Source organism: Rhineura floridana, chromosome 7, assembly GCF_030035675.1.
Source record: "Rhineura floridana isolate rRhiFlo1 chromosome 7, rRhiFlo1.hap2, whole genome shotgun sequence".
NCBI classification, from domain to species: domain Eukaryota; kingdom Metazoa; phylum Chordata; class Lepidosauria; order Squamata; family Rhineuridae; genus Rhineura; species Rhineura floridana.
In genome coordinates, this window is record NC_084486.1 from 108466760 (window position 1) to 108488719 (window position 21960).

Genomic DNA, 21960 nt, shown 5'->3' on the forward strand with positions numbered 1-21960 from the left:
CCAATACATATTAGATAGAAAGGGATTAATATCCCACACAGAAAACTCAAATTCTTCATGCTGCAAGTCAGACAGGTTATTTATGTTCACATATCAAAGAAAAAACAACCAGACTCTGTTATATAAACTGAAAATTTAAAGCTATCTATTAGTATGCATGAACTTAAGCTAAATTTAATTCATCAGTGGCACTTCAGGGTTTGCTTACATAAATCCACAATGAAGTCTGCTGGATCTCTGAGGAAGACAGAAACCTAAGAATGATCTGGGTTAAAAAAAAAGTATGTTATACAGTACAGGAACTATATAAAGTAACATTTATGAACGTCCTCTAAAGAAATACCCTGCTTTTGAAAGCACTGGAGCAAACACGATGCTGAGAAGGGAGAAAATATTTGCTATAAGAACTGGAGATTTCATTAAGATCAAAGTAACAATATTTATTGCATTTTAGATTGCATTTTAAAACAGTAAATTAATAGTGCACAATGGCTTCACTTGAACCTTCTGAAAAGTGGGAGATCAAAAGCCCTAACCCCCTCTCTACCTCATGAATAGATTGTAGGCTAATGTGCTTCTCCAAGGGGCAGTATTTAGTTTAATAAATTGCCATCCCTGTGCTCTAATACATTTGAATTAGTGCTCCATGTACACTAAATCCATTTATTTTAAATTTGTTTTGTCTACATTGAGTGAAATAAAAACATCGCTCTGTACAGTCCACTATGAGCAGTGAGTACAACAGCAAAAGTATCATACAGTTTATACACACTAAATTTTTCCCATTTCTCCTATAAAGGAACCAGAGCAAACCTAATCAGCATGTAATTTAATTTGGTAGAATTCAAATTACAAAAGGGAAGGCCAAAAATTACAGCCCATAACTGTGCCCAAAAATAAAGAAGATTCCTGATCATATTAACTAGAACATGAATGAATGCAGGTGGAGAAGTAAAGCATGCTAAAACTGTGTTCTCAAATCTTTATAAATTCACCAAATATTTAAATTAAACATGGCTCTTTAAAGAAATGTCCAAAGCAGAGCAATATTTTTGGAAATTCAGTCTTACCAGCTGTGTTTTTCTTGTAACCCAACGTATACAATGCGCAAAGTGCTAAGCAACACTACAAAAAACACATTTACATCAACACTGAAGATCCGGGGAAATGAAATTCCAACAATTTTATTTTTTAAATGAGCTGTATTTTCTAAATTTGTTTTTATTTTTTTCCTGTTTTCATACAGTATTGAAAAGAAAAACGCACCACATTCACATTTTCCCGAGGAACTGTAAGGATGATCTCTACAGGGATAAACCCTGAGAAGCTTGAAGCTCAATCATTTTGATGTTGAAAAACTCTCCGGAGGAGAAAAGGCTTGATCTGAATGGTCTAGAACATGTATTGTAATTTAATAGAAGAGATGGTCGTCTTAATATTTAATGATTTAAAAGAACTTCCCAGTTCATGCGAAGAGTATAGTCCAAGAATAAATCATATTTGCGGAACACATTTTATGCTACGTAAGTGTATACTTTGCGGTCCTCAGGTGTTCGTGCCAAATATTCTCGCTCAATAAGTCCTTCAATACGCTTTTTAATAACAACTGGACTTGGTAGGAATCGTGCCTTCAGTTGTTGAGTTACCTGGAATGTAAGAAAATTTATTTAAATATTGTTTATGATACTAGCACATCAAGACTGCACACACCAGACTTAACACTGGCTTTAAAGCAACAACGGTGAATGTATTATGCCACAAAAGGCCACTGAAATTTGATCAAAATTCTATAGAGCAACCAACCATCAATACCAAAAGGTACAACTAGCATCCTCAGAATTTACCAGCAATTTATTTTTATTACACCGCTGGCACTGCTCTAAAACAGAGGTCTTTTTGGTCTGAGGGCTACATTCACCTTTGGCCAACCCTCTAAGGGCCACCTGCCAGTAGTGGGTATGGCCACCCCATATTCCCGCACATGCATACACATACGTAGCCCCCTACCTTCAGATAATCCATGAAGACTTATCAAAATGATCAGTGGGAAGGGAATGACTTGCAGCCCAGCCAGGAGACTGAGTGGAGATGTTTAAACTTTTCCATCCACTCCAGCACTATGTCTTTTTTTTTCTTTTTGCTTCCACCAAAATCAGGGACCAGAAAAATTTGCTTGGAAGGCTGAATCAAGTAACTGAGCTGGGGATTAGCCACCTGGCTCTAAAATTATCACTAAGTTTCTTATCTGTTTCTTTGAGATGATTCACCTAGTTAACATTTAACCAATGGACATAGCTATGTTGTGAAAAACATCCTAATTTAGAGATGGGCATTTCCTTTACCTTCTGCATATCACTGTAGTGGATGCCATCACATACTCAAAATTCTGAAGAACTGAAAACATACCTATACTACAAAATGTATATTGATCTTACAGAAGTTTAACTCTCATGGCTTCTCCCAAATAATCCTAGGAACTGTATTCTAATGAGGGTACTAAGGATTGCATTACTACGGTTCAAAGGAACCTCTGGAGAAAAAAAAATGACTATTAAAAGTAGTCCAACTAAGGCAGTTAGTCAAAGCAATCCTACATGAAGACTTGGGAGCCCTGTCTCAGTGGCAGAGCATATGCGTTGTGTGCAAAAAGTTGCAGGTTCAGTCCTCAGTATCTCCAAGCAGTGCTGGAGACAGTCTGAAATCCTGGAAAGCTGCTGTCAGTCAGTGTAGACAATACTGAGCTAGATGAACCAGTGATGTGACTCAGTATAAGATAGCTTCCTCTGTTCCTGTAAGATGACAGAATTTATTCCCTTAACCCATTTCCATTAAGTGAGTGAGATTACCTCTGCTACTAGAACATTATGCTGCATCTTCTTCCTAGATTTCATTATCCGGACTATAGCAGCCTCTATCTCATGTTTTCTGTCATCATCTACTTTCTGTCTTGTTTCTTTTCTTTCAGGGTCCGATTCTCCTTGTTTGGCAGCAACTGAAAGAATAGGAGAAATGCCTCAAGTTAGAAATACCTTAATTATTTAATTCTAAAGATGCTAACCTTTTGGCTGTTTGGAAATACAGCCAAAAGGTTTTTCTTTGGCAAGCTCAAGAAATGCTGGAAATATAATATGGTACAAAAGGATAACCAACCAAAGTGCAAGAATGGAACATGTTTCACTTTCATTTATTAAACTTAAAACAACAACTTTTAAACCAAAACGGACACTTCTTGTAGGAGTTAGTACTGTTTAGAGTATAATCAAATATATTTAGAAAGCTGCTACATATTTGTTAAACTGCAATTCTGGATAACATGGCATTTCATATATTCAGTCACATATGAATATAAAGAATTATATAATACAAGCTTTGGGGCAAGTTTTTTTGCTTTGTCAAAATTCTGCTTTCTACTAGGTTAAAATTGGGTCTTATTTGCTACAGTCCTCAAAGCTTTACTTACCTAGGTAGTTCACAAAATCTAAAATTGCAGCATTTTCTGTCAAAACACATTTCTTGTATTCACATATCTCTGTCATTGCTCTTGTGGATCTTTTCCCTACCTTTTCACCTTAGCTTCTCTTTCCCATTCCCAATCCTGATCCACCTCCATTTTCACTTTGTACGGATATCCTGGGTGTCAGTTTAAGCATTTACTTTCAAGAATGAAGGATAAGGCTATGAATGTCTACCAGCCACACTTGTTATGTTCTCCCTTCACTGTCAGAGGCAATATGCCTCTGAATGCCAGTGTCTGGGACTGACAAGTGGGGAGAGCACTGTTGTACTCAGGTCCTGCTTGCAGGCGTCCTGTAGGCATCTAGTTGGCCACTGGGAGAACAGGATGTTGGCCTAGAGAGGCCTCTGGTCTGATTCAGCAGGGCTCTTATGTTTTAAGTGAATAAAGCCTTTAAGCAGGTACTGATGTAAAGCTTATAAAACATATGCATGGTTTATTTTAAGTTAAACACCTATCTGGAATGATAATATGGATTTATAAATATTTTATTATCCACAGTACCTGGCATGAAATGACAACAAATGGAAGATAAATCACAGGATCTCAGCTAGTTTGCACTAGTTATCTGTTTGATTTCTGTACTAGAGTGTATGATTCCTATATTGTAGCACATCTATTATCTTCATTATCATGAGGGCTGTGCACCAGGTCTCCAGCCCAAGGCTGGATCCCAAACCAAATTGGCTCAATCCAGGCTTTGGCTGGATCAGGCTGAGACAGCCCTGGATAGCCTCACGTTGGTTTGGTCCGCCTGGAGTGATATGGGCCTGTCAAATAAGTGGGACAGTTGGGTGGTGGGGGGAAGGAGGAGAGGCAGGCAACCTCTGCTTTGCCTGTGCTTCCCCACAGAGAATGCGCTGGCAAAGCAGCATCCATCAGGACTGAATGCATCATCTCCTTCTTCCCCCACCACCCTCCCGACTGCATGTTTGTTTAGGGTTCAAAGCCCTAATTAAACTTTAGATTTAAACTGTCCCCCCTCCCCCCCAAATGATTCAGGGCCAGATCCTGGTCAATCCAAAGTGCTGATAGGGGGGAATGCATTCAGGCATAGCCCTAACTATTAAGCAAGCAAGTTCCATTAGTAAATCTTGCCGAATATCAGAGGTCAGACCCCTGCTTATATCTCATTCCACAAAGAGAAAAACAGGAAGTGGAGGCAGGGTAAACAGGAGAAGAATGTTTGTTTCAGTCAGACTTGCTTAGGCTCAGTTAGTTAATGATGAGGCAGCATCCAAGCAGAAATATCAGGGAGGCAGTTGGAGATGTGTGCTTGGCGAAAGCAAGTCTTGGGGTAGAAAGGCAGAGGGTAGGTGTCCTCACTGTACAGGCACCACAAAGGTATGGGATTTGATGAGGTCATCCAAGGACAGCGTGTAGAAAAAGAAGAGCAGAGTACCAAGAACAGAGAGTCCAAGGGGACACCAGGAGAGAGGGGGGGAAAGCGTCCCCCCCCCAATGGAACAATTAAGACAAGTACGAAGAGAATTATCTTAGGGCAAAATAACAGAGACCTAGGTCACGTGGAGGAAGTCCAGCCAGCCAGTATCAAAGATAGCAGAGATATCAAGAAGAATGAGGACTGAAGAGACTGTGAGATTTGACAGTGAGGAAGGGATTTTTGCAAAGGCAGTTGCAGTGGATTGCAGGGGGTAGAAACCTGATAGGGACTCAAAAACAGAGTTGAGGGAGAGAAAGTTGAGACAGTGGTAGCGTATAGTCTGCTCCAGGAGTTTGGAAGCAAGCCACAGAAGGGAGACTGGGTGGTAGTTGGAGAGGGAAGATGGGTCAAAGGATGGATGTTTGAAGAGACAGTGGCATGTTTGAAAACAACAGAGAAGGAGGGAGGGGAGAGGTCGATTATATGATGGAGATGAGGGATAATAATAAGGGGCAGACAACATTCAGGAGTCGGATACGATCCATACTGGATAGTTAAAAATGAAAGGGAATGTACCTGTTTGAATCTTGACTCTGTGTAGTTTGGATGTGAACTGGTCATTCACTGTAAATATATGTCCATTTTCTATTTCTTTTGATTTCGGCTCTTTCGTGAGAACCCGTTGTGTTGGTTTTCCACATGCAAGGGACTGTAGCGCTCGTACAAGCTCTCGTTCAGGGATATCCGTCTCTTGTTGAATTTCCTATATTAAGTTTAACATTTGATTTTTATATAGCAAGGAGGTTCTGAAGAAAACAAAATTCTGAACAGCTCTGAAGATGTCTTCCCCCTCTAATCAAACTAGTCCAAGACTATCAATTGTTTTGTTGAGAAGTTCAGAAAACATCTGGTGGTAACTCTATATGTGTTTCATAGTTGAAAAGACTATTTACCAAAAAAAAAAATGAAAGTGAATCTAGACTGTGTAAGTTGACAGCAGTGTGTTTTAGTACTTAATCTTATGACTTAACATAGTAACGTATATAAACATCAACTGTGCACATTACTGTAGCACAGGACCCTTTTCACAAATCTGTACAGGAGTTGGATGATCTATATGTTCAGCACAAAAACATAGGAAAATTTACTTATACCAATTGAAACTAGTGGTCCATCTGGCTCAGTACTGTCTACACTAACTGGCAATGGTTCTCCAGGGTTTAGGACAAGGGTCACTCCCAACCCTATCAGGAGATACTGGGGATTGAACCGGGGACCTTTTGCATGAAAAACACATGCTCTACCACTGAGCCATGGCCTTTCTCTCTCAGCACAGTTTGGCTAGATTGTCCCTCTGGACTATACCACTTCAGACCCAAGGTGGGAGGCAGGAAGTGGACAGAATTCCTCAAAGACCTTCCTTAGTATAAAAATCACTCAGAGAAAGCTGCTAGAAACCCTTCCCAGATTCCCTCATTCTCTACATGTAAGGATTTTTTAAAAAAATGTGGGGGAGCATTCAAAAATGCAATTCCTGCACCTGCAGACTCAAGCGTTCCCGTCCAGGAAATACTCTTGTCACTTGAACATGGTGCTCAGCAATTAGTGTCTATATAAGAACAAGATTTTTTACAAAATATATTAAAACATCAAACTAGAAAAGTATTGTAATTGCTTGATTACAGGATTGGATTTCCTTTGATTTAAATATAATTTTTAAGGGGAAGTAGCAACTAGATTACCTATCCACAAACTGCTAACATTCAGGCTGCTTGATCCTGTTTAATTTCACATTGAATTCCAATACCATTTCACCATATGCGGTGACACTTAAAGGTAATATTCTACACTTAAGTACTACTGTGTCACACATATTATCAAGATGGTAACTAAGCATCTATATTCCACAACATTATATGGCATGACAAAGTGAACATACAGGCTTGATTTTGTTTAATTTCACATTGAATTCCAGTATCATTTCACCATATATTCTACACTAAAGTACTATATACACAGGTGACACCTATATCTATTTACCATATCACTACACAGCAAGTAAAAATAAATGTTCATTAGGAAAAATAAACATCATGAAAAAGATATGGTTACCACCAACAATAAGTATAATAAATAAAAATATTTATTTTGATTTACAGCACTTTAATTTCACCCAAGACAGTTCAATGGAATTTTAAAATCGTCCTTGAATCAAAGGACGTTGAATCATATAACATATTTTTAAAGGTGAACCCATTATATATTTAAGTATATAATGGATAATATATTTTCAAGCTCCCTGGATGAGGACCAGTAAGATTCCGAAAGTGTTAGCAGCCTTTTATATCAAAAGTTCAGGAACTTCCTGTATGAATGCCTCAAAGGAATGAGTAATTCCTCTTCTCTATACGGCAGAAGAAGATAAACACATATTCAGGAAATAGTTGCAGTTTTTATAGCTAGCACAGAAAGTCACAGCTCATACCTCAAAAGTGTATTTTTCTCTGTTGTTAAAGAGCATCAATATCGTCATCTGGAAAGTGGAAACTTGCAATATGTGCTTCCGTGTGTTAGAGCCAGTTACTTGGGCACCTCCTACACCAACCTCTGAGCCATCTTCCTGTTTTAAATTAAAAAAAAAAACCCTCAAAAATCATTTTGGGAACATCAAGTTATGCTCCTTGTTTAAGTTTTCTATGTACTTACTATAAAGTGTAAGTCGTCATCTGACTCATAAATTCAAAACAAAGCTTTTTATTTCGATGTATTTGTATCATTTTCTTATCCCAGAGTTTAAATACTTAGTTTTGCTATTAAAAAGCAAATCAGCTTATTGAAGCCTCAATTTTGCTTTTTAATAAGACAACTGATGACCCAAGGTACCACTGTATCTAAAAAATCAGGCTTTCACATTACTGAGAGAAGACTGCACTGTTTTTCAGCATAGATAAATTGGAGACTTTTTAAATGTCAAACTTTACACATGACAATCACAGCTTGCATTACCCCACAAGTTCTCAAAGTAGCTATAATCCCACTGAGCGCCAGAAGTAGAGGAAGCCTGCCAGAAGCATGAGACACAAAGACAGGTTGACAGACAGATGTTCAGTTCTCTCATAGTAGCCAAGAGGTATTATTTATTTATTTTATTTATTATTTTATTTATATCCCACCATTCCTTCCAGTAGGAGCCCACGGCGGCATTACTTCCAGCCTTGGCTGAAGGTATGAGTGTGACAAACCAGAATAGCAGATACAGAAAGCAAAGGCCATGAGAAGATCCTGGACAGACTATAGGTATAGAATTTCAATCAATGGTATTGTGAAGGGGAATAGGTAGGACAGGGAAATGAGAAACAAATCTGCATAGACCCTGAACTTTAAGAAGAGGGAAATACTTGGCAAAAAGATTTCAGACCCCTGCATTACAACACTGAATACATCATATTCACCTGTACAATACTTTATAGCATTGTACTGTTCCCAGAGTGTCACTCTGAGTATGTGTGTGTGTGTGTATAAATATATTAAAATGTTTAACACTGCTGAACATTGATACATATTGTTATAATCAGCTTATATATGAAGAACTGAAATATATGTGCAAATAAATTCTATTTCTATGTTCATAATAACTGAAGGCACAATTCAAAGTAATAATAAATTTATGGGCACACCACATACCTTTTTAACAGGACCATAGAAGGTGGCATTGAGATCTGCAGAACCCATGTGATGCTGGAGTGTCAACTGCCTTCCACTATGCTTGGCTAAATAAAATCTACAAAACACAAGAAGTTGAATTGCCATTTGACCATCTATATTTTAAAATACAGATGCAAGAACTTCTTACATGTCAACACAGGTTTATTATTTTGTGACTGATAACATGGCAAGCAAGCATCAGTTGGGTGCACATACAGAAGCATTTAATAAATGCACATTTTCTGTCCATTAGCTATATGCATACATAGCTTATTTTTAAAAAACATTCCACTAAGTATTCACACAAAGAAATTTTAACAATTCCTCACCTCCTAAATATTTCAAAAGCATGCCTGGGAGCTGGGGGAATGTTGCATTTTGGTGTGGCTGACTGAGTGGGCCAGTAGCCTGTTGTGAGAACCCGCACTGTCAGATCAACACCACCTAATGAGACCTGCAGAAATATAAAGAGAAATATTCTGTGTACCCTTGTCATTCACTTTTTTATTTTAAAAAAAATCATTGGGTTTCACACATATACAAAGAAAGCAACAGTAACAAATACCAAACAAACAAACCTTTTATGTTTATGTCTTCCACATACCAGGAAATATATAGCTTGCTATTCAGGACAGACATGGCTGCCTTAACTTCATTAAAGCAAAATCATTAGAAGGCTAGTATCCAAGGGTGTAGAGTACATCACTGACAGAAAAATGTACATGTGCCAAGAGAACCTTAAGTGGAAGCAGGAGTATAGATACTTTCTATGAAATGTGGGCTAGCTTCATCAAGTATGTAAACAAAACAGGAGTGTGTAGCAGCACAAATTCAGACATGTGGAGATTTAGAGAGACAGGTTTTCTGGTGGGAGGAGGGTGGCAAAGACATGTACAACATGTAATGGAATGTTAAGAGATGGACTAACAAAGCCAAGCAACACGGTGACCTCAAGTGTGTATAGGTGTTGTACTGTTTTATTATTGCTGGTGATATGAATTTGATGACCTTTGTAAACATGGTATGAATGAACTAAATAACTAACTAACATAGGAGGGGGGAGAGAAAGCAAAAACAAATGTATGGTACAGCCCTGAAAAAAAGAGGACGTGTTATCTATCCCAATGAATCTATCCGACCTGCCCTAGATGGGGTTACACTCCCCCTAAACGAGCAGGTCCGTAGTTTGGGGGGCTTATTAGATCCGCTCCTGTCACTGGAGGCTCAAGTAGCCTCGGTGGCACGGAATGCGTTCTACCAGCTTCGGCTGGTAGCCCAACTACGACCCTATCTGGACAGGGAGAACCTCGCCACAGTTATCCATGCTCTGGTAACCTCTAGATTGGACTACTGTAATGCACTCTACGTGGGGTTACCTTTGAAGACGGTTCGGAAACTTCAGCTGGTGCAGAATGCTGCGGCCAGAGTTCTTACTTGGACTAAAAAATCTGATCATATAACACCTGTCCTGGCCCAGCTGCACTGGCTACCAATATGTTTCTGGGCCAGATTTAAAGTGTTGGTTCTTACCTATAAAGCCCTTAACGGCATCGGACCGCAATACCTGGCGGAACGCCTCTCCCGCTATGTACCTACCCGGTCACTGCGCTCGACGTCGAAGGCCCTTCTCCGGGTTCCAACGCATAGGGAGGCCCGGAGAGCAATAACTAGAGCTAGGGCCTTCTCAGTGGTGGCCCCCGAATTATGGAACGCCCTCCTTGACGAGATACGCCTGGCGCCTTCTTTGTTATCTTTTCGGCGCCAGGTAAAGACCTACCTCTTTGCCCAGGCATTTTAAATTTAATTTTCATTTATTTTAATTTTAATCTTTTGTCTTAATTTTGTTTTTAAAAATGTTTTCTATTGTATTGTACTCATACCCACATGTATTTTAATCTGTTTTTACCCTGTTGTACACTGCCCTGAGAGCTTGTTGCTATAGGGCGGTCTAGAAATGTAATAAAATAAATAAATAAATAATCCCCAAAAGGGCCGGACTAGATGAGAGAATAAAATGAAGGTGCAAGCTTTAATAAATCTAAAATCCATGGCAACTCAGAACTCTCTGGAAAATTCTGGTGGTAGTTCCTAGTACAACTTTCGGTAGAGAGCACTTGTGCAAGTCACCTTAGCACAGCACAGGAAATGTGGAAGTACTGTCTGTCCTGCTGGGGAGCACAGTGATTGAAATTGCAGAAGCTACTATGGATTCTTTTCCAACATTGCATAGGTATTTAACTATAGAATTTAACTGGGCTAGGCTGAAGGGCCAAAACAGAAAGAGACTGCCTATCTGAAGGAGCATCCCTGCCAATGGGTGGAAGGATAAAAAAGAAGTGGCTATTTTGAATTGCAACAGCAGCAGATTGAGAGAATTCTAGGAGAACTGGAGAGTACAGAGTATCTGCCTGTTGCCATCTAACTTCCCCAAACTCAGTGTAGCCTCATAGAGCAGTCGAGAGACTCAAAGCCAGCAGCAACGATCACTGTAGTCACTTGGAACATCAAGCCGAGAGCAGGAGATAGAAAGAGGAGAGTGCAACTCCACTTGACCCATGTTTGAGGAGGGAAGTTCTTGGGGCCTTCCACCCAAAACAAGGAAGAGACCATTAAGAAGCATGCCCTATGTGAGAGTCTGCAAGTTCACTTATGTGAGAGGTGGACTTTTGGACAATTATTTATTAAGCATATAGAAACTCTTGACATGGACTGTTTGCACGGGAAGATGATCTGAGGGTATCTTATGCTGGTCCTATGTTGGCTGGAGTTACCAGAATCGTATTTTCGCATGTCTGCCCTTCAATATTTATGTATTTTATATTACTTCTGCCATTTCTGAAGACTGACTAATTTTATTTACTGTTTACACCTATGAACTCTTTCTGCAGTCGCTTTCAGCTTCTGGCTCATTGTTGAGTGTTTGAAATACTATTGAAATGAAATATTCCTGAAATAGTTACTTAAATTAGTTAATTGTTTGATACACCAATGTCACTTTTGCTATGTGTTGCTGTTTATTATTGCTTCATTCTTACGTATTGTAAACTGCTTTGGGTACTATTTTTTGTATGTGAAAAAAACAGCATCCAAATTAAACAATGTTGATTAAAAGATGACGATCTAGAAAGTCAAACCACTAATTGGAGTTAAGCCATTTGCACTTTCAATCTTAGGTAAGAGTTTAATTTCAGCAGTTCAGTAAAGGTATCAACTACCCTCTATAGATCCAAAGTGAACAATTCTCAAACAAGTCTTAAAACAGTCAGAGGCCAGAAATATATGCAAGTTGAATAGTCAAGGTGACAGTATAAATCTTTGAATTATATACTACTACCAAAGCACAAACTGAACATGGGATGAAAGAGAGGACTAACTTGCTATTTCATTTTGTTGAATTTTCTTTATCATGCAACAATTTTAAGTGAAAAAATTTTTTGCATTCAAAAAGGCAGTGTATTTTACATTCTTCCTCCCCGATTTTCCATGCATGACATTTGATTTTAATAGAGATCTATAATTTGGTAGAGATACTGACTTCTAATATTGGTTATCATAAAAGACCTGATGCTTCTGTGTTTTCACTGCATTTCTCAATGTCGCATTTCCTTGCTCTTGTCTCAAGTGCATACTTTAGCTTTGTACTTCACCCAGATCCAGAGCTGACAACAGCACCACGTGCTAAACCCCAACTGCTTGTAGTGCATTAGATAGCTCTATCAAAACTTATTAGCCAGGATAGTTAAACTTAGACAGTAGACATTTGAACTCAAGAAGCTGAGGATAAATAACAGAGGAAGTCTAATGCCTTCATGCTTGAGGGCCCCTTTGGAAACATTTGGGTGGCCACTATTGGAAACAGCTTGCTAGACCAGCTGAATCCGTAGTCTGATCCAGTAGGGTTCTTTATATTAAGCTTTTGCTAATGTAAGAATGTCAGTATTCTGTCACAATTCTAATCTACACATAGCCAAATTGTAATTAACAATACATTCTCATCAAAGCTATCAAGGAACAAAAAACAAACAAACCTGGATCACATTCTTATATGAAACATGTAACAAAATGTAGAGGGAACAATTCCAGTATTTGTTTGATACACTACAAAACTGTCAGTTGAAGGTCAAAGGAAATGAGACATTTAAAGGCAGGAAATGTAATCAATCTTCAATTACTATAGAAATAAGATATGGGGATAGAGACGGGAACTTCATCACGATCCTGGTGCTGGAGGAGCGGAGGCAGTTCAACCTTTCCCCCAGTACCATTTTTCCAATGTCAATATGCCCCCTCAGCTATTTGCTCCATTATACAGGTCTCATTTATTTTGGGATTTAGCCAAGTAGCCTTAGGTCTCAATAGGTCCTAAAGTAAAGTATCAAAAGCTTAAAAGTCCATTTGATAAAATGAACTAATCAGTTATGAGTCCTACAAATGCAACTCTGATAACCTAGAGACTTTGATTCTTTTTTTACATGCACATAACACAAAAGGATTTAAATGGTGCACAGTACTCACTAAAATACTGCCAGATGCTTAACTATATTTTATTATTGCCAATCACATAAAGTAAGTGTGTGCCACCTGCTGGTGAAGCAGTTCATTTAGAAGATTTCGTTTTTAAGATCTAAAATGCTCATTCAATCCAAAAGTGAACACTTACTCTGGAATAGGACCTAACTGCCCACCAATTTCCTGCCTTAATAAATATTATAATTACTACCATGCAATGCTAAAACTATTTACTTCTCTTGTGTAGCTTAGAAGGCAACACTCCCACTAGCACTGCACAATGAAAACGCAACTGTGCTGAAGGGTGCTTCTCTTGCTGGGATCAGAACATCTTCTTCTCCCTTTCAGTATACAAGGCCCCCAAAGTTACAAGGTGCAGGGTCATGGTGGTGATGGGAGAAAGCCCTGTGCACTGTGTTTCAGTTTGCCTTTTGCCTTAACAAGCTAGTAAGCTTCAAACTGGATGCACCATGATTCAGTGGGAAGCAGAATAAAGGACTGGCCGCAGAATTTGGGTTCCGAATTATCTCATATTCCATCCTATTTAGTTGTGTATTATGCTCAGTCTTTTGGTGGCTACCTAACATTATTCCATCCCATCTGTTCTCTCTCAGCTTATCTCAATTCTCCCCCCCCCACACACACACAGACACACACTCCCCACCATTCATACTTATCATGCACCATGCCCATGCCCTCCCTCTTGCTCCTTTCTGTGGTATGCGGTCAACTGATACTATGGCTTCTCTTTGGTTAATTCTTTAAATTCAATTTAATTCACTCATGCTATGAATTCTTAATGAGTTTCTCCTGCTCTCCCAATAAACTATTCCTCCCTTAACTTGATCTCCCTTATCTCCCTCCCTCCCCAAACCTTTCCTTTTCCCCAGCCTATATTTGTGTTGTTCTTGCCTAGTCATTTTCTGGAACTCCCTCTCAATCTTGGGTTTTCAATGTATACCGAATTCCTTTTTATTCACTCAGTCTTTCCTAGTTTAGGATTGTTATTCGTAAATTGTCCACAACTGGCACTGTGATCATGTCGTAACATGTTTCATTCTGCTTTATGATGTGTTATTGTTTTTATAATATGCATCCTCTTCCTTGTACACTGATTGGATATTTTTAATGCTAAGTGATCTAAAAAAAAATTCAGATTAAAATAATCCCTCCACAGGTCCCCTTGATGCTATCACATCCCTTCTGGCCTGCCACTGATTCTTCATCATCACATAAATCAACTTTGGCCTCTCCTCTGGAAACATGCTACCATTACCCACATTCCCTGCTTCTCTAAATACCATCTGTCTTAAGCTAGTGCTTAGCTGGGCTCCTGCTGGGAGGAAGGGTGGGATATAAATCAAATAATAAATAAACAAATAGTTCTCTCCCTACCCAACAGCTTATACAACATTTCCAGGGATGGAAGGCTTTTCCTCTGCCTTCCCTCTCTCCACGGGCTCATAGGGATCTGTTCTCAGCCCTCTGCTATTTTGGATAACCTCAAAATCCTACAACTTTTAGTAGTATCTATGTGCTGATGACAGGCAGCTCTGTCCCACTCTGTGCTCCAGATGTTCCTCCTCTAACTCCTGACTGATATATTTACTTAGATATTTAATAACAATTTCAAACTCAGTGTGTCCAAGACTAAACTTCTTTTTCCAATCTTCTCTTATCAGCTGACAACATCAACATCCACCCTGTGAATCAGGCATAAAGCTATGGTTTATCTTTGATTCTTCCCTTTCCTTTGCTCCGCAAAAGTAGTGTGTTGCCAAGTCATGGCTCTTCTCTTTTTACAACACTATAACAATACACACCTTTCTCACTGCCCTCTCAACAAAATCCATAGTTTGTCCATCTTCAGTCTTGACTACTGCAATTTTCTTCTCACTGATCTTCCACTGTCAAAACTGACCCCTTTCATTTCTGTCTAGAACTCTGTTGCCCAAGCATTCTTCTCTCTCATTGTACAGACCACATAATGCCGCTTCAAATTCCTACACCAGCTTCCTGTCTGCTTCAAAGTTTCTGTGGTTTCCCCCATTCCTTATCTTTCTGCCATCATATCTAGATATATCCCTTCACATTACTTTTATTCCCCCACCACTAGCTGTCCAATAACCTCTTGCTCTCTCAAATGACTCTGCCCTTTCTCATTTGCTATTCCTTTTATCTCAAACTTCATTCTAGAAATATTGGTGTTCAGTTTTTTCTCTTGTTGCTGCTTTACATTCTACAATGTTGAATTTTTTTTTATTGTTAAGCTGCTGTGTGTGCTGGTTTTCAAAAAAGCGACACAATTTTTTTTAAAAAAATTAATAAAACAGCAATCTTTCATTCAGAATGTTTTACTCAAAAACAATCAGAAGAACTGAAAGTAGTGTTCAGACTCAGCAGTTTGCTTCTTACCCCTGTTGCCTGTAGATGTTGCCTAAATTCATCCATTGTTGTGTTTGAGATGCTCATATCCCTGAACATTCCTTCCAGTTTCGATGTGAATTGACATCCACATTCAGTCTGCAAAAATGAAAAGAAAGATTCCTTTTCAATGATCCAAAAATTCTATGAAGGTTTTTTTTTGGGGGGGGGGAGGTGGAGAAAAAGAGGAAGAGATAACCACTTGGAAGGACAAGGTGGGGTGCTTTCCGGTCTGACAATATCTTTGTGAGAACCATTAAGATGCTGAGCCACATGCATCCAGACACTTCTCATAAGCCATAATCCTTCTCCAAGAACAAACAGAGAAAGCATTACTTATTCACTTTCTATGAAGATATGGAAGAATGACAAGGCCTGCTTTCCTCTCCCCTTCTATTTCCCACCCTCACTTACTGAGCTTTCTGGCAGGAAGCCAACTGCTGTTCCAAACATTGCAATTTTATGTTTTAAAATGGTATAGACAGACCTAGAAAACAATTTTTGTTAATAATAAATAAAAATTTAGTGCCTTGCCTTTAATATTTAAAAATACAGAAAGTTAGCATTTTTCAGAATTTAAAAAGAATTGAAGTACACTGGCAAGTAGCACACCACAATGATCCCACCATAGCTGTAATTATTACACCTGAATGTTGGGCTGAAACCAGAAACAAAGGGAAACTTTGGTCACTATGAAGTAGAAGATTGTGGGGACTGACTTTACCTTTAACTTAGATATCATGTTTTTCTCAGAGTCATCTGAAACACTTTTGTTTGTCAGAAGCCTCCTCGCCAAGTGCTGTTTATAGTATCGTTCAAATACATCTTTCTCTTGCATAAACCGAAACAAAACCATTGCCTTGTCCAATATAGTCTCTACTTCTTGTTCAGTTAGCTGTAAAGACAAAAACAACATTATTTTTAATCAGATGCTGCCAATCTTTATTGCTAGATTGTGCCCACAAAATACTATAATTAAGAAATAACAATGACAGCACAATCCATCCATGTTTACTCAGAAATAAGTCCCATTGGGGCTTACTCCTAGGTAATGTGTAGAATAGCAGCCACAGCATTCTTAAGACAGCTTCACACTTTATGCAACCACCCCATTTTCTGTGATCCACTGTGATAAAAACATTCCATGTTAAAAGGAGACACGTCTTCAAAAATACAGTGGATACATGGGATGGAGCTGCAGCCACAGATCCTTAGTTCACTTATCTCACATAACTCCAAATGTTTGGAGGGTGTCTCTATTCTATATTTCATGTTACTATGGGCAGTGGAGCGTCAAACATGGCTGCTGTCTAAACTGCTTCTCAAAATGTGAAGACTAACAGGATGACAAATGAAGAGCAAGTCAGAGGTATTAAATACTTCATTTACAATACTAAAAGTTTAACTGCAGTAACTGCTTCATATGAACCGTTTTCTAAGGGCTTTATGTGATACTATTGCCTATATCATATTTGGACACAAGGCTCAGATCAGAAAGCTGGTTCTCTTCCTTGCAAAGTGTTAAATGCCTCTAAGGAACCAAAAAGTGACCAAAGACTATTTGGTCAACCTTGTAGCTCATTTCGTTTGGCTTTGAGCAACACCAGAGAACCACTTTACACAACGGACAGGAAGCTGGAACAGGTACACACACTGCCCAAAACCTCCCCCTCCCTGCCGCCATCCCCCAGAGACCCACACTCCCCACTTAAACTGCTTGCCTCCCACCCACTCACCTGCTGAGGCCACCACTACGTAGCCCATCAATTTGCCCAGCTGTCCTTGCTGCCCTGCCCCCAACATCATGCTGTGTGATGTCATATGTATATATAGCTCAAAAATGTACTTGGTTGGAGACTGACATTTGCCATCTAATACAAATTGGACTAACATATAACTATTTCTTGTTTCTTGCAGAAGTCTCAAGACATCAGAAACATTTAAAAATCCCATAGCATTTTTAATTGTTTGACAATTTCCAATCTTTTCTGTTTTTATTTACACACATACAGTTTATGAGACTGCAAACAAATTTATGATAAGTATATAGAATTTGTTCATTCAACTGCACTATTTATTGCATTTTGAAAGTTAAAACAGCTACATTAAAATGCTTTATAAGAGCACAATAGTTCACAGAAAAACAAGCTTAAACTGCTGTTTTGCCACAAATTAGCATAGATGTAACTGAAAATATACTTACCCCCTTGACTCCTTTTTTTAATTTGTCATCAATAAATAATGAGAGATACTCTGGAGATCTAGAGTTAAGGTTGAGGAAATACTCAAAGTCACCCGCAATGGTTTGCTTGAAGAGCCTGTCGTTATTGAAAGATTCTTGAAGGAAGCGGTCAAACCTACTCTTCAAATCCAGTAAACCCTTAGAAAAACAAAGCCTATTTTTATTTTTTCTACTATATGCTGTATGAAAATCACATCGATTGTGAGGTTATAGGACTGACAACTACTTGCTCTATAAGGAAGAATCTCTAAAATCCAAACTGATGGCATCACATGGTGGATATTCAAGACATTTTCAGGGTGCTTTTTTTCTGGCAACTGAAGTGTATTTGAAGAAAAGTGGGTGGTGGTTGCTCGAGCTCAGCCTCAGCAGGAAGAATGTAAAGAACTGTGCTCCTTTTAAAAAAGACTTTGTACCACCTGGTTTTGCATTGTATTTTTCACCTGGGAGACCAGGGTTTGAATCCCCATACAGCCATGAAGCTCACTGGGTGACCTTGGGCCAGTCACTGCCTCTCAGCCTCAAAGGATAGCAATGGTAAACCACCTTTGAATACCGCTTACCTTGAAAACCCTATTCATAGGGTTGCCATAAGTCGGAATCGACTTGAAGGCAGTCCATTTCCATGTTGTTAACAGAAGGAGGAGAGCATGCAGGCTGCTTTGTGGAGTACAGGAAGTAGCCAGCAGAAGGCCTTATCATGTTGTTGCTGCTGCTGGTATAAGGGCTGGGGAACAGGTTTGGTGGCCAGGTGCAAAGAGGATTGGGCTCCTGCACCTTTAATGGTTGTGTAGAAAAAGAAGATTTCAGCAGGTGGAGTTCTAGTCACCAAACCTCAAGAAGGCTATTGTAGAGCTGGGAAAGGTACAGAAAAGGGTGACCAAAATGATCAAGGGGCTGGAGTGATTCCCACATGAGCAAAGGTTACAACATTTGGGGCTTTTAATTCTTTTTTTTTAAAAAAGGCAAGTAAGCGGGGATAATATGGGGAAAAGGTTTGCCTGGGGTCATCCAGTAAAGCTGAATGATCGGAGATTCTGGACAGAAAAAAGGACATCTTCACACACTGCATGTTTAAGATGTTTTTATAGTCTTTTTTTAAAGTGTTTTGTTTTTAAGATGTTTTATAAATGTTTTTAGTCTTTTATTGCCTGTTTGCTGCCCTGGGCTCATTTTGGGAAGAGGGGTGGGATATAAATTTAATAAATAAATAATAATTAATGATAAATAAAATTGCCGTAAAATATTTAGAACACTATTTAACATCTGGTTAAGGTAAGAAAAACAGATTCTAGAAATTCTGTATTTAATTGTGATTTTCTGTTTTTCAAGAAGAGGATCTCAGTTAGCATGGGAAAAGGGCCCCATCTTCAGGGCCAGGGAGGCAAGCTTATTTCTGGAGGAGAAGCCTCTCCCTTCACTTTTAGACACTTCAATCCAAAGTGGCATAAAAAGAAAACTGAAATAACCCAAGAACATGTAATCCACAGACACTCTAACCAGAATTGAATAGGAGCTTCTAACAGAAATTATCCAGGAATGGAAAAAGGGACAAAGCAGTTTGAACTCCCCTTTTCCTGAGGTCAGGGGAGGCACCAACGGTACTTGTGGGACAGCAAAGAACATAAAAAAGAACAGAGAAAGTCTATTGCTCTCAATTCTTTAAGCAGACAACTCCTCCCGTTAAACGGGAAGAGAAAAAGAATATAACTCCCCTACAAAGCACAGGTCAAGTTATCTTCTCTCCCTTAAGAGCAGGGTGGGGAACCTCTAGCTTTCCAGGCCTCCCCATTTGGCCTGTGAAGCTGTTTTGGGCAAGCCACATGCACTTGCCTGACACTTGATGTCATATATGATGCCAGGTGTGGCACACATAAAGGCAGGGCCTGGCTGAAAGGGGATTTGCTGGAAAGCTCTGTGGAAGGGACTTTGAAAGTGGTCAATCCCCTGACATTGTTGTAACATCAGATGACAGGTGGGTTGTCCAGCTCACCTGTAAAAGCTGGCCTGTAGGGGTGGGAGAGAGATAAGGATCTAGCCTGTGTAACCAGAAAGGTTTCCCACCCCTGCTTAAGAGGAAGACAAATTTACTGTTAAGTACAGATTCTGTTTCACTCCTCAAGTGCAGAGGACAGCTAGCATGCGGGTATCAAAAAGCTGTGCATCCCTGGACAGTAAACCCAAGGCTAACAACCTTCCAGAGTTGACTCTCTAAGGATGCAAAACAAAGGTACCTTCATATGAGGTGAGAAGTGTTTATCTTACAGCTTACTGAAACTATCCAGCAACGATCATGTAGCTGCACTATGTATCTCCTTCAAAGACATCTTTTCCAGAAAGTTGCTATAGTGGTGGCCCCTCTTCAAGGATTTGAACGTTTCTTGAGCTGTAGTATACCATCTCAGCAAGACTAGGGAAGCCATGGAAACTGATCGAGATACTTTTGAAGGAGACAAATAGCTAAGGGCTTGAAAGGTGGCTCCGAATGTGCAGAAGGTGGGGACATGGCTGCCAGATGTGGGGACATGGCTGCCAGATGCACTGGTAGGAGCAGGGCTAGCCTGCATGGCTCCACAAGCCCCCTCATAAAATCTTTCAATGTGTGTGCGCAGTAGTCTGCACTCCCTCCTGCGTATCAGTGTTTGAGTACCACTCCCTGGTGAAGCAGTGCCTGTGGTAGATAAGAAAAATGTTTTGTTGGGAGTGTGTAGATTTGGGCAGTGACCTGACAACACTGGTCATGTTAGGGGAGCATGTTAGGGGGCCTACTTGAAAACAAAAGCAGGAATTTATCTGGGGACTGATCGGAGAGGTGCTTCCTTATCTAGAAACAAGATCAGGATATTGCATTCCTGACCATGAAGGAGGTGCCTTTTCCTATTCTAGCTGTCCTTTTCCACTTGAAGAAAAAAAAATCAGTTTGTTTGAAAAAGTCTGTTAAATGACACTGTTAAGTGAGATGATCAACACATTTGAAATAAGTTTAAAAAACACTTCAGGGAACAAGATTCTCAGCAATTTCTCTTTGTTCCGTCCTGGTATGGAACATTTAGAACAGCACTTGAACTGCTCTCAGTATAATGAAATTTAAGAATTTTAGTTACCTGAATATAGTCAACTGGATTCTTTCCTTCTCCTTCTTCAGATACAAGTGCTTTACCTTGCTCCCGCAGGTAAGAGCTCATACACTCGCACATCGTCTTAAGACCATTCGGCACACGACTGAACAACTTGTACATACAAGCAAGATCTGCAACAAGGTAGAAAGCTTATTAACTACCAACAATATGGTATTTCTATCACAACATAATAATTAGGTATGCTAGAGTAGTATGCACCCTTGAGTCTCTTTGGTGAATAGGATAGAAAAGTTTACAATAAAAACATTTTTAAGAATTGTCAATGTGAAGTGTCCACTTAAAGACCAAATTACCATAAAATTGAGGGCAAGGTTACAAATTCAGTTGTCCATGCTCTGGTAACCCCCAAGTTGGATTACTGCAATGCACTCTACGTGGAGCTGCCTTTGAAGATGGTTCGGAAACTGCAGCTTGTGCAAAATGCAGCGGCCAGATTGGTAACAGGGACCAGATGGTTCAAACATATAAAACCTATTCTGGCCTGCTTGCATTGGCTGCCTGTATGTTTCCGAGCTCGATTCAAGATGCTGGTTTTAACCTATAAACCCTTACACAGCTTAGGACCACAATACCTGATGGAACGCCTCTCCCGACACGAACCCACCCGTACACTACGCTCAACATCAAAGGCCCTCTTCTGGGTACCTACTCTGAGGGAAGCTTGGAGGATAGCACAAGGGAGAGGGCCTTCTCAGTGGTGGCCCCAAATTATGGAATGATGTTTGTGACAAGGTGCGTCTGGTGCCAACACTGTTATCTTTTCAGCGCCTGGTCAAGACTTTCCTCTTCTCCCAGGCATTTTAGCATGTGTTTTCAAATTGCTTTTTTTTAAAAGTGTTTTTTTTTAATTTCCATATTTGTTTTTAATTGTTGTAAACCACCCAGAGAGCTTTGGCCTATGGGGTGGTATACAAATGCAATAAATAAATAAAATTTACACACACACTTTTTGCTGTTATGTGCCTTCAAGTCAATTACGACTTATGACGACCCTATGAATCGGCAAACTCCAATAGTATCTGTTATAAACCATCGTGTTCAT

General features: G+C 39.5%; 1 protein-coding gene across 3 annotated transcripts in view; it reads right to left on the reverse strand.

The window, feature by feature from the left end:
• Positions 1-626: 626 nt before the first annotated feature.
• Positions 627-21960, reverse strand: part of CUL3 (cullin 3) — a 90067-nt gene continuing 68733 nt past the window's right edge. For 2 of the 3 annotated variants that reach the window (XM_061636803.1, XM_061636802.1), the window contains exons 7-17: positions 20883-21028; positions 17740-17916; positions 16261-16431; positions 15528-15635; positions 8933-9057; positions 8583-8679; positions 7384-7518; positions 6439-6507; positions 5475-5661; positions 2847-2992; positions 627-1646 (exon numbers count right to left, since the gene is read on the reverse strand). In XM_061636803.1, the coding sequence (XP_061492787.1) occupies positions 1515-1646; positions 2847-2992; positions 5475-5661; positions 6439-6507; positions 7384-7518; positions 8583-8679; positions 8933-9057; positions 15528-15635; positions 16261-16431; positions 17740-17916; positions 20883-21028 (1493 nt within the window). In that variant the 3' untranslated portion in view covers positions 627-1514. The remainder of the gene's footprint in view (positions 1647-2846; positions 2993-5474; positions 5662-6438; positions 6508-7383; positions 7519-8582; positions 8680-8932; positions 9058-15527; positions 15636-16260; positions 16432-17739; positions 17917-20882; positions 21029-21960) is intronic. The other variant, XM_061636804.1, reaches the window with a different exon arrangement.